The 13209-nt window shown below is 45.7% G+C and overlaps 1 protein-coding gene across 1 annotated transcript; it reads left to right on the top strand.

Moving 5' to 3' along the window:
* Nucleotides 1–3501: 3501 nt before the first annotated feature.
* Nucleotides 3502–6357, top strand: LOC141569269 (heterogeneous nuclear ribonucleoprotein A1-like). Its single transcript, XM_074321804.2, has 2 exons — nucleotides 3502–3517; nucleotides 5735–6357. Exons 1-2 carry the CDS (start codon nucleotides 3502–3504, stop codon nucleotides 6355–6357), a joined length of 639 nt encoding a protein of 212 aa, XP_074177905.2.
* The last annotated feature ends 6852 nt before the right edge of the window (nucleotides 6358–13209 follow it).

Below are 13209 nucleotides of genomic sequence, written 5' to 3'. Positions count from 1 at the left end.
GCCCCACCTATCTTTTGATTGGAGCATTTCATCCATTTCCATTGAAAATAATTGTTGATAGGTATGTAGTTATTGCCATTTTATTATTCATATTTTTATTTCTTTTTTTCATCTTAAAGAAGTCCCTCTAAGGTTCCTTGTAATACTGGTTTGGTGGTGATGAACTCCTTTAGCTTTTTCTTGTCTGGGAAGCTCTTTATCTGTCCTTCGATTCTAAATGATAGCTTTGCTATAGAATAATCTAGGTTGCACGTCCTTGCTTTGCATCACTTAGAATATTTCCTGTCAATCCCTTCTGGCCTGCAAAGTTTCTGTTGAGAAATCAGCTGCCAGTCTTATGAGAGCTTCCTTGTAGGTAACTAACTGCTTTTCTCTTGCTGCTTTTAAGAGTCTCTCTTTGTCTTTAACCTTTGGCATTTTAATTATGATGTGTCTTGGTGTTGCCCTCTCTGGATTTATCTTGTTTGGGATTCTCTGTGCTTCCTGGGAATTGGATACCTATTTCCGTCACCTGGTTAGGGGCGTTTTCTGTCATTATTTCTTCAAATAGGTTTTCAATTCCTTGCTCTCTCTTTTCTCCTCTGTTACCCCTATAATGCCAATGTTGGTATGTTTGATGTTGTCCCAGAGGACCCTTAAACTCTCCTTTTGGATCCTTGTTTCTTTTTGCTGTTCTGATTGGGTGTTTTCTGCTACTTCTAAATCACTAATTTGATTCTCTGCTTCATCTAATCTACTGTTGATTCCCTGTAATGTATTCTTCATTTCTGTTATTGTATTCTTTATTTCTGACTGGTTCTTTTCATGTTCTCTATCTCCATTTTTATGTTTCCTGTCTCTTTGTTGAAGTTCTCCCTGAGATCACTGAGCATCCTTATAACCAGTGTTTGGAACTCTGTGTCCAGTAGGTTTCTTGTCTCCATTTTGTTTAGTTTTTTTTTCTGGAGCTTTGTTCTGTTCTTTTATTTGGGACATGTTTCTTTGTCTCCCCATTTTTGCTGCCTTCCTGTGTTTGTTTTGATGTGTTAGGTAGAGCTGCTATGTCTCCCAGTCTTAGTAGAGTGGCCTTATGTAGTAGGTGTGCTGTGGGGCCCAGTGGTTCAGTCTTCCTGGTCACTTGAGCTGTGCATTCCAGGTGTGTCTCTTGCATGGGTTGTGTGTACACTCCTCTTGTAGTTGAGCCCTGGTTGCTATTTGCACATCAGTGGAAAGGATTGACCCTCAGGCTCATTGATTGTGAAGACTATAGTGGAGAGTTGCTGTGCAGGGGCTGACTACAGAGCAGGATCTGCCTCAGCAGGACTCTGGTGCTGCCCAATCTGCCCCTTGGGTGTGTCATTCTTGGAGGCAGCTGGGTGATGCTCCAGCTGGTTTCAAACCAGGCCACTTGGGGCGCCAGCCCCAGGACCACCTTGAAGGGGATCCACTACAGGTCAAGTTCAGTAGCAGCCTATGCCCCACCTGGGGCCATCCAGCAGGAACCACAAAGAAATCCGTAGATGGCTGCTGCCAGTGCCGTGCTTGGAAGCGCCTTGAGAGGCCAAGCTGCAAACCAAGGCCGGCTGCCACTAATGTCGGGCTTAGGGCTGCTCAGCCAGAAGTACAGGACACACTCAGGCCAAATGCTGCTTGTCTGTGTTCCACGAATGTTTGAGAGACCCTAGGAAAGTCTGCAACATGAGCTAAGGCAGGCTGTTAATTAGAAAAAGCCAGTGGAATTGGCTCAGGTGTGCCTGAAAGTTGGCTGGGGTGGGGTCTCAAATCACCAGGGCGTGGCCAATGAGTGGTGGAGACTCAGCTACAGCGGCCACCTGCGCGTGCGCACTGGGAAGAGGGCGGGCTCAACAAGGAAGCAATGGCCTCCGTCAGTTCCTCCGCCCAGGAGAAAGCTGCCCTTCCAGCCCTTGTCCCGAGCCAGACAACTCAGTTCCCCACCAAATGTTCCTGCCGCCTTCCCAGGTGCTGCCCCAGCGCTGGAGCTCAGAGTAAGTCCTTGCTCGGTCCCTTTAAGAGGAGCGGCTGGGACTCCGGCCACCCTCCGTCTCGCTCAGTTACAATCTCCACTAGTTTTCACAACCAGATATTATGGGCACTTCTCTCCCCGACACTGGAACCCTGGGCTGGGGTTGGCTGGGATCTGTCACTCCTCGGCGGGGGTGGAGGGACCTCCACAGCTGAGCTATCCCTCCTGATTTTTAATGGTCACGCATGGGTGTAGGGCCGGCCCGTTCTGCCCCTCCTATCAGTCCTGAGGTGGTATCTTCTGCACGTCCTTAGTTGTAGGGCTTCAGTTCAAGAAGATTTTAGGAGATTCTCAATGACGGATGTTTTGTAGTTTAGTTGTAATTTTGATGCGGCTGTGAGAGAAGGTAAGCACAGCGTTTACCTATTGCGCCGTCTTGACCAGACTGTAGTGACCTTTCAAATCACACAAATAATACTCTACTACATCTAGAATATTTTAAAGCAGTTCCAAGATATAGCATTTCCTTCAGAAGCACTTTAGTGACTATCTCCAACAGATGAAGACTTTTGAAAAATAATATTCACAGTCATATGGCCCATTGTATCCTTAGCTTATTGAGTTGTGAAATGGCATGAAAAACCCAGAAAGTTCATTAAAGAGAACTCGCGCTCCAAGATGTAAGTGAAGAGTCAGGAAGTATCGCTGTGAAAATCGAAGGGTAGGAGAGTTGCAAGCAGAAGGCAGGTAGGTCAACAGCAGCAAATGTTACTGAGGGGGTCACGTAGGATGAAGACTGGAAAGTGCCCATTGAATTTGGCCTTGAGAGGTCCCCAGGGCTGTCTAGAGCTATTTCAGTGGAACTGGGCGAATGAAGTCCAGGGTGAGAAAGTAGCAATGATGTATAGACGACATTTTGTAGAACTCTGACAGAACAGTAGAAGCTTGGGGGATGCTTCTACTCTTGGAGGGAGCCAGGACTGAGTGAGAGTTCTCTTAGGATGGGGAAGCATGAGTTTCTTGTTGTGAGGGAAGATCAAGATAAGAGAGTGAGCTTGAATGTATAAGAGAGAAAGGACAACTGAGGGAACAAGGTCTTACTGAAGTGGGGAGAGTTGGTATCAATAGAATGAGGGAGGAGTTGGCATTAGAAAGAAGGGAGAGCTGTTCCATCATCGGAGACATATTTTTTTAGCTGTTCTTGTGTGCCAACCACTGTCCTGGGGGATAAATGGGACACAAGGCCTGGCTTTCTCTTCAAGGTTTTCGTAGTCTACCGGTTGTGAAGAGCCAATTCAGCAGGCAGTTACGGGCGCTGTGATACATGGTTTCTGAGCAAGTTGTTTAGAAAGGGTTGGAGAAGAATTCCTGAAAGAAAAACTCTGAGCTGAGACTTGAAAACTAAATACAAGTTAGCTGGGCGGCGAAGGAGATGAGGAAAGGGTGTTCTTAGCAGAAGGAACAACGTGTGTGAAAGTCTGGTGCCAAAGCAAACGTGGTTCACCCTTTACCCTCAGGAGGAACCAGCATAGCTAAGGATGGCTAAAGATGCAGGTAAGTTTGGAAGCGGAAGTCAGAGTTGCCAAACTGCCTAATGAATGGCCTGTTGTGTTGGAGACTAGGAGGCTGGGAGAGCTAATGGAGGTGATAGAGATACAGTGATTAAGGGCTGTGAGAATGAAAACGAGATGAACGAATTTATTATGTGTTTGAAAGGCAGGCATTGATTCCACCCTATGTAGAATGTGTGTCTACTTTCACCTCCACCATCATCAATGAATCCCAGTTGTCCTCACATTTCCTCAACCATGGAAATAGCCTCCACATTGGTCTCTGCCCACCCGTTCTTGCTTCCTCCAATTCCTTTTCTATGCATCAGCCTTTTAAATAAATAGCACGACCGTCCTGCTTAGCACCCTCTGATAGCTTCCCATTGCACTTAGAAAAAAACACCTAGACCCTTTGCCATATCCGACAAAGTTCTGGGTGATTTCTCTGCACAATTTTCCAGACTTATCTTGAGTCTCGTCCTCTCTTTGCTCCAGACACTCTGCCTTCTTTCAACCCTTCCTCAGATCTGCCTGCTATGCTTCCTCTTGCCTCCCAGCCTTTGCACATAGGGCCTCCTGTGTCTCGGTCACTCTTGTGTCTGTACGATCTCCCAAACCTTGTAACCACCCCTAGTCTAGTTCACCCTGTGTAACTCACTCTTTAGACCTTAGCTCAATCATCACCACCTCCAGGAAGCACTCCGTGACCTCACAGAATAGGTCACATGTCCCTCTTTACAGCACGCAGGGCATGATAAACCTCTTCATTGTAGGCACTTTATACGGGAGCAATTTTACATTTAATTGCCTAACTATTTGACGGCATCATTCTCAAGCATTACTGTCAGATCCCCGAAAGCAGAAATGGTGTCTGTTTTTCCCCCTTCATCATTATGACCCCAGGACCCAGCACAGGGTCTGACACACAGTGGGCACTCAATAAATGCAAATGAATGAATATGTGAATACGTGACTATTAGTAGGCCTTAAAAAACCATTGCGTCCTTCGCTAATCTTTGTAGAGCTGTTGATCCAATCCAGTTTCATCTGAGCATGTGCAATCTTTTTCCCCCAAACATGTCCACGTGATGATTTTCCTCTTTGGTGCAAATATATCAACTCCTCGCAGGCCCATGCACGTGTGTTGGTGTGCGCAACCCCCCCACCCCACCCCTCCTCTCAGTAAGCACACTGTTTAGACAAGAGACAGCAGACACGTTCTCATCAAACCCTTGCCTGCGACCAGGAGGTGAAGCAGCCCTCGTGGCTGTAGCACACATGTTTATTGATGATGCAGATTAAACTTTAATCATATTGCACAGTTTCAATTTCCAATTGAAATTGAAAGTCTGAGCCACGTATGGGTTTTTATTACCTTCCACTTACGCGGCTGATGGAAGCGAGCGGAGGGGAGCCATCTTCTCGGGCCTCAGGTGGGGTGACTGGGCCATAAATCAAATTAATCCTGCAGTGCAGCGGAGGCAATGCACAAGAGGCGACGAGAAGTGTTCGGAGCTGTTTCATGAGTGTGGGGCTTATTGGCGGGGCAGAATGGTGCATGAGGTGAGGGGCTTCCGACATGGAGAGAGGCGTTTCTACCTCCGCTTATCGGCTCGGCGTGTGCCAGTGGCAGGCATTTTTATAAGCAAAGGAGAATGCTATTCAGCCATGCTTTCAAAAATAGCTACGCTGGCAAAGGTTCTTCTTGAGAAGATTATGACTCTTGAGTGTGTTTTAACATGTGAAACCCTAAGAGCAGCAAACCCTGCTGAAAGGGATGACGTTTGATGTTTATTTAACATTCAATCGGAAAGAATTTTTACAAATGTACTCAGTATTACTGTAATAACACCTGTTGCTCAAAATGTGGGTATCCGTATTCTCCCAAATGCAGAATATCAATGTCTGTGATTTGTAGCTGAGCTGTTATTCTCTATTAGAAAGATGTTTTCCGTCTATTTGAGCAGACAGAAGTTGTCTTAGGTATCAGGCTGATACTGAACCAAGAAATAGAAGTTAATCACGCTGTCATGCCCAAGGGGAGAGTAACAGCAATAAGTAGCATTTATTGAGCACTTACTGTATGCCAGTCTCCGTGCTGAGCACTTTCTTACCTAGTTTGCATAACAACCATCTGAAGTAGGGATCATTAATAGTGAATATGTCTTTTCTGTCTGTGGACGCTGCCGAGGAAGCGTCGTTAACGTCACCCCTCCCGCAGTGGTCCTGTCTAAGACAGAGTCTCCCAAAGAGCCTGAACAGCTGCGGAAGCTCTTCATCAGAGGTTTGAGCTTTGAAACAACCGAGGAGAGTCTGAGGAGCCATCCTGAGCAATGGGGAACGCTCACAGACTGTGTGGGGATGAGAGCCCCAAACACCAAGCGCTCCAGAGGCTTTGGGTGTGTCACCTATGCCCCTGTGGAGGGAGTGGATGCAGTCATGAACACAAGGCCACACAAGGTGGATGGAGGAGTTGTGGAACCAAAGAGGGCTGTCTCAGGAGAAGATTCTCGAAGACCTGGTGCCCACTTCACTGTGAAAAAGATTTTTGTCGGTGGTATTAAAGAAGATACTGAAGAACATCACCTAAGAGATGATTTTGAACAGTGTGGGAAAAGCGAAGTGATTGAAATCATGACTGACCGAGGCGGTGGCAAGAAGAGAGGCTTGGCTTTTCTAACCTTTGATGACCATGGCTCTATAGACAAGATTGTCATTCAGAAATACCACACTGTGAATGGCCACAACTGTGACGTAAGGAAAGCCCTGTCTAAGCAAGAGATGGCTAGTGCTTCATCCAGCCAAAGAGGCCGAAGTGTGAATACGTGTGAAGTACTCATTTAGCACATGGCAAGTACCCAATATTTATTAGCTGTTTATTGTTGTTGTCATTCCATTGTACACTTAGGGAAATGAAGATCCAGAGAGGTGAAGTGGCTCGGCCAAGGTCACAGAGCTAGGAAGTGGCACTGCTGTGATTTGACATCAAGAGGTCTGACTTCAGTGCCTGGATCTTTACCCACCATGCACTGCTGCCTCCTCACCTAGAAACCCGTCTCTGAAGAAGAGATCTGTGAAAAAAACCCACCTGGGTTAGGGGTGGGGACAACGTTGAGACGATAACTGGGGAATTCCGTGTGGATGCGTCAGTGGAGGAATTTGAGGGCTCATGAGAAATTGAAGGGCTGGGTAAATAGCTGGCTGGCTGGATCCGTAACTTGGTCATTCTTTATAAGCTGTTTGAGGGAGGCTTTTAGGAAGCAAGAATTAAAAGACACAGGCTTGTCCTTGGGGGTCTTGGTCTGTAGGGGCATCCAGTGTTTCACACGGGTTTTGCCCAGTGCCTCAGTCTGTCTGCTCCACTGCAGACGCTTGCTTTGCCCAGATACCTTTCCCAGTATAAGTACTTCCGTGAGGACAGCTTCCCACCCAGCCTGTTCCCTTTTGTGGCTTCATTTCTGCTCAGCTCCATCAAACACACTGTGACGGAGACTGCCTGCATTCCATCTCATGCCTCTTTAAAGACTCTTTCTTCACCTAAGACCAATACCTAACAAGTCAGCACTGGAAAATCCCCATGCCACTAGCAGGTAGAGGAAAATGAGGAAGGAAGCATCTAAGCTAAACCATCTGAAATCTCAGCAGGATAACTAAAGATGATAACTTCGTCAACCTGAGTTCAGATCATAGCTTCCATGGTGTGCTGGGTATTTCACTGGGGGCATCAGCTGTAACATTACCACAAGCCTTCAGGGGAGGTGGAATAATCCCCATTTTCCCAAAGATTAAGCAGGCTCAGAGAGGTTAAGACACCTACCCAGAGTCACACAGCTGGAATCTCAGAGCACTGATATGTATGTCTGATTCCAAAGTGCATGCTCCTTCAACTATGCAACAATTGCCTTTCCTTTTTAGTCTTAATTTTAATTTCTTACCTTTTTGAATAACTGATGTCCGCAAATGTTACAAAATCCAAAGGTGCCGTAGTATGTAGAGCAAAATCTCCTACCCACCTCTATCTCCTGGTCCCAAAGTTTGACCGTGAACATTCTTGGATTGGAAGAGGTAAGAGGTCCATGGACCTTGTCCTTGAGGAGTTTCCTGGTGAGCTGAGTCCCAGGGAAAACACCCCAGAGGCAAACTTACTGGACAAAGCAAAGCGGTGTGACAAGTTCCTTCCAAGCTGGGCACAAATGCTTTGGGAGAAGAGCCAGAATATTTCTGGATATTAGAGAGAAAGAAATCATGGATGCCTACATGGATGAGGTAGTGTTTGACTTGCTTTTGACGTATGGATGTGCATAAGAGACCAGAAAGGAAGATTTAAGAAGAATGTCATCAAGTTTATGTGTTTTTTGCCCCGGAGTCTTCCCAGAGGCTGTTTCCAGTTACTTTCGCAGCTTCCTTCCCCTCTTACACAGCCAATTCCTATTTATCCTTTAAATCCCAGCTGGAATGTCCTATCCTTAAGGAAATCTTTCTTGATAAACCATATTAGGTTGGACATCCATCTTCCCTGAATTTGTATTTGTTTTCTTGGCACCTGGTGCATTTTTATGTATAGTACCACACTTTTATTGATTTGATTAATTATCTGACTGATGTCTGTCCTTCTTTAGATTGGAAGTCCCATGTTAGCAGGGGTGGTATCTACCTTGGTCCTTTCTGCATCTTTAATCACACAGCTGAGTCCATGAACACAACCTGGGTTTAATCCTTGCTCCTGCACTTGCTAGCTGAATGACCTTGGGCAAACGACTGAAACTCTAATTGTTACATGTATTTTATAATAATAGCCACCACTTTTATAACACTTCTATATGCCAGGCCCCAATATAAGTGCTTCTGCATGTATTAACTCATCTAATATACATAGCAATCTTATCAGTAGGCACAAGTATCCCCGTTTTACAGATGAGAATACTGAGACCCAGTATGGAAGATATACTTCTCAGATAGCCTCCTATGGTTCCAGTCTCTTAGAATCCAGGCCTGTGTGTTATCCTCTCTTTTTTTGAGAGTGAACTCGACTAACAACTTGCTTCTAACCAGTAGAATGTGGCAAAGATGATGAGATGTCTCTTTTCTGATTAAGTTACAAAACATTGCGACTTCCATTTTGCTAGCAGACTGTTTCAATTGGCTTCTCAGCTTGCAGGCTTTGATGAAGCAAACCTGCCATACAGGAACTGAGGCCAACAACCCAACAACACTCAAGGAATTGAATCCTGCCAGGCTTGAATGAACTTGGCAGCCGATACTCCCCTAGTCAAGCACTGAGAAGACTAAAGCCCTGGCTGACACCTTGGTTATAACTTTGTGAGACATGCCGAATAAGAGGACCTAGCCAGACCATGCTCCAAACCGTGAGGTCAGAAATGTGTGTGGTTTTCAGCCACTAAGTTATGGGGTTATTTGTTACACAGCAGTAGATGACTCATACAACCAGAAAGCTTCAGCCACTTGCCCAACATCACACAGCTAGTAAGCAGAGGACCTGGATGTGAACTCAGGCTCCAGAGTTCACACTCTGAAAGCCCCATACTCTACTGCCTTACTGGGATACAGGGATATTCTTCTACCTACTTCAAAGGTTAAGAATTAAATGATGCCACGAATGTAAAATGCTTAGCCAAGCACACGACACATTGTGAGGGCTTAAAACATGTCAGCTACAATTATGATTATCTGTATCGTCATTTGGTATCTCCAAGACACGAGGAAGGAAAGCGGTCAGTCCCATAGACACAAAGGCTGAAAAGAGTCTCAGAGGAGCCGTGAAGAGAATAACAGCCCTTTGCCTTCATTAAGAACCATGAACCACCACTGCTGGGGAGCCTCAAATGGCAGCCCCTGGGTGACCCACAAGTGCAGGCAGGTTCCCTTTTCCAGCCTGACCACCTCCTTCATAGTGTCTCCAAGGAATCCCCTGGGAGCAAAGAGGGAAGGAATTGTGTGAAAATAAGCAGACGTCATAGCTGGACAGGAAGAGGCCTGAGGATGCTAAAACACACTCCCAGGATGCTGTTGTCCTCGAGTCAGGGCCTCGTGAGCAGAACTGGTCCAGGCTTGTTGAGGCTGCTTCCCTCCCCATTTTTCTGTGGGGGTCACAGGGCAGAGGATGTTTCTAGAGGCTGTATCCCAGACAAACAGCCACCATCATCCTGTGTCCGTCAACCAACCCTTCCCAGGGAGTGGCTTGGCCTGCTATCGAGGGTGAGGACACCCAGGTCATGTGCGGATATCTGTGCCTCAGGGTCTATGCTGGAACAACCCCATCTTTCCCTGCTGAGTGTCTCCTCTACCCCTCATACAGAACACGTCACTTCCTTCACTTCCGGTCCCCAATGTGTGGAGGTTGTTCCCACACCAAGTAGTTCTCCACGGCACCACTTGAGTGTCCTACAATTGGACTCAATGCTGACACTACCTTCCTGGAGACAGTGTCACATCCCACAGAGCTCAGTCCCACGAGACGGCTCCCACCCACTTCAGATGCCCATCACAGAGAGTAAGTTCCCAGGGTCCCCACAACTTCTGTCCAATGTGGTTACAAATCAGAGGTTCTCATGACCCCCTCCGTGGGTTCAATTAATTTGCTAGAGCGGCTCCTAGAGCTCAGGGAAACACTTACATACATTTACCGGTTTGTTAAAAGATGTGATGAAGGATAGAGATGAACAGCCAGATGAAGAGGTACATGGGGTGAAGTTTGGGAGGGTCCCAAGTGCAAGAGCTTCTGACCCTGTCGATTTGGGGTGCATCACCCTCCTAGTACACAGATGTGTTCACTAACCTGGAAGCTCCCTGAACCCTGTAGTCTTGGGGATTTTTATCGAGGCTTCATTACGTAGACATGATCGGTCATTAACTGCATTTTCAATCCTTCTCCCTTCTCAAGAGAATGGGCTGTGGGGCTGACAATAGCAAGTTTCTAATCATGGCTTGGCCTTTCCAGGGACCAGCCCTCATCCAGGAGCCATGCAGGAGCCCACCCAGAGTCTCCTCATTACAGAAAATGATGCTCCTATCACCCAGGAAATTGCAAGGGTTTCAGGAGCCCTGTGTCAAGAACTGGGATCGAAGACCGACTATTAGGACAAAAGATACCCCTAGGACTCTTATCACTTAAGAAATTATAAGGGTTTTAGGAGCTCTGTTCCAGGAACGAGGGACAGAGACCAATAGATATCTCCTATTATCTCACAGGCACCCAGAAAAAGTGGGGAGGACGTGCTTCATTCAGAGGTCTGTCTTTCATTTCTCTAATCATAGTAGATTCTGGTGATAGAAAAGTTGTAACATTATTAACAGGAAGGGCTAATATTCAAACATAATTGGAATGTATCCTTCCCAAGGGCAGGAAAGTGGGAAATATATTTTGGCTCCCTCTTTATCTGCCCCATCAGGAATTTTCATAAAGTTGACATTTATTCAATGTTCTTTGTTAGCTTTCTTCAGTTAGTTTTTCAGTGTAGCTATCGTCTCTGATTCTACACTTTTCCTCTCCCAATAGAGACCGAGTTTTCTTCTTGGAATGTATATATACTCTAAATAATTTAGGATTCTTGATATATGACTACTGGCCTTTAGGAAAACACAGACACACACATTTACAATCGTATGAGTATCCAAGAAATTCAGACTGTTTGACAACACTGGTGGCGGGTCTGTTGGTAGCATACCTTGAAATGTCAAAACTTATATCCAAAGAAGTCAATGCCTGAATTCTTCCCTTATTTGTTATTCCTTCTACTTTTCGTTATAGTGTGCGTTGTTATGGTGATAGGCAGCTGGAATATTGAGAGGCCCTTGGAGAAAATATATAATCTATGTGAACTGATCCATTTCTAGGTCAGAATGAGGATGGCAAGTAGTCTACTCCTCTAGCTCAATCAGTAAAGCATCGTAAGGTTAATAACATGTCTAAATGTTACTTGATACACACAGCTTTGTCTTTTTTAAAGCTCCTGGAATGCTGCCAGGTCATAGCCGTGGGAAGGGGAGGGTCTTTCAAACACACAGGGATGTAGGAGGGGTTGGCACACTCTGGCCCACAGGCCAAACCCAGCCAGCCACTGTTCTGTAAATGAAGTTTTATTGGCACGCAGCCATGCCTATCTGTGTGTGTCTTGGGTATGGCTGCTTCTGTGTTCTAACAGCAGAGTTGAGTAATCGTGACAGAGACTGAAAATGGCCTGCAAAGCCTAACATATTTACTCGCTGGCTCTTTAAGTAAAATTCTGCCAGCCTCTGGCAGGGTCATGGCGATGGCAGGAGCGGGATGCTGATGCAATAGCCGTGTAGAGAGATGATGAGTTCAGGAGACCGGAACTAATATCTCATCTCCTTGACTAACTGGCTGGGGAAACTCGAATATGCCTCTGTCCTACCTTGGTCTAGCTCCTCACTTGTGCAATGAAGATACCTCTGTCCATGGCCTTCTTTCTTCCCCCATTTATTCCCAGAGGGGGGCTGGTGATGTATATAGAGCAGGAGCTGAACAAAGGTTTGTTGAGTGAATGTGCGTCCAACATTATTTCTCATGGAGTCGTCGTAAAGTTCAAATGGGATAATAGTGCACACAGTTTGAGAAATATAAGAGGCTTCACCTGAGAGGCTATTTTAGACGGATCCATTTCTGGCTTAAAGCTAGGGCCCGAGAAAATTGGAACCGGCCCACGTGTTCGTCAGCTCGGTCTTTATGTACTGGATTCTCTTTGTTTCACTTTGGTTCTTTTGGTTGCAAGAAGCAGATTCCTTCAAGTTATCTCAAAAACAGAGGTGTATTATTAGGACAACTGTGCAGTGTAATTAGAACTAGAAAGCTGTCAGGACCTGCGGCTGCTTTAATAACGAGTCTCTCTTTGTGCTCTCTCTCTCTCATCCTCTCTCTTATTCTCTCTAATTATTTCTTTAACTCTCCTTTCTCCCCATTGGCTAGTCTCCTCACACTCTTCATCTTTTCCACTCAAGTAGAAGTGTGGTTTATTCATGGTTTGTCTTCCGTATCTCAAGGCGTCTCTTCACCCTCAGCCCCTCTGCCATCTCAGTTTCCCAGCTTCATAATTTAGAATGCTTCAGAGCAATCTGATTGGCCAAATATGTCATTTCATCCCAAGTCACACAGGTCAGTAGTCATTGGCCAGATTTTGGATCTGCTGTGTTTCCTTGAAAATAAGACCTAGCTGGTCCATTAGCTCTAATGCGTGTTTTGGAGCAAAAATTAACATAAGACCCGGGCTTATTTTACTATAAGACCCGGTCTAATATAATATGATATAATATAATACCGGGTCTTATATTAATTTTTGCTCCAAAAGACGCATTACAGCTGACGGTCCGGTAGGTCTTGTTTTCGGGGAAACATGGTGTCGTTCTTAGGTCACGTGGTCTACACATGGCCCTGTTAGCTGGCAGGGTGGGCGGAGACTGTTGAAGCAATGGGGTCTATGAGACAGACAGTTTTCCTTAAATGGGTGTGTAGGGATAAGTGCTGACCTGTATCCCTAATATGACTCTCTCTCTGCTCCTCTTTCCTTTTATAGACTGTCTAACACCAGATTCCATAACGTAACTTAATATTACCTTTGTAGCACCTGCCTGGTGGCAATTAAAGGAGGAAGACCAATTTCACAAACCTCCAGTTTGTTTCCTGTCCCGTGGACCATTGGAAAGCAATGATATTTTCAGATT

The sequence above is a fragment of the Rhinolophus sinicus genome, chromosome 9 (assembly GCF_057876585.1).
Source record: "Rhinolophus sinicus isolate RSI-liver-muscle chromosome 9, RSI-T2T, whole genome shotgun sequence".
In the NCBI taxonomy this organism is placed as follows: domain Eukaryota; kingdom Metazoa; phylum Chordata; class Mammalia; order Chiroptera; family Rhinolophidae; genus Rhinolophus; species Rhinolophus sinicus.
The sequence above is the reverse complement of the archived record's forward strand: the minus strand, read 5'-3'. Positions and strand labels throughout refer to the sequence as shown.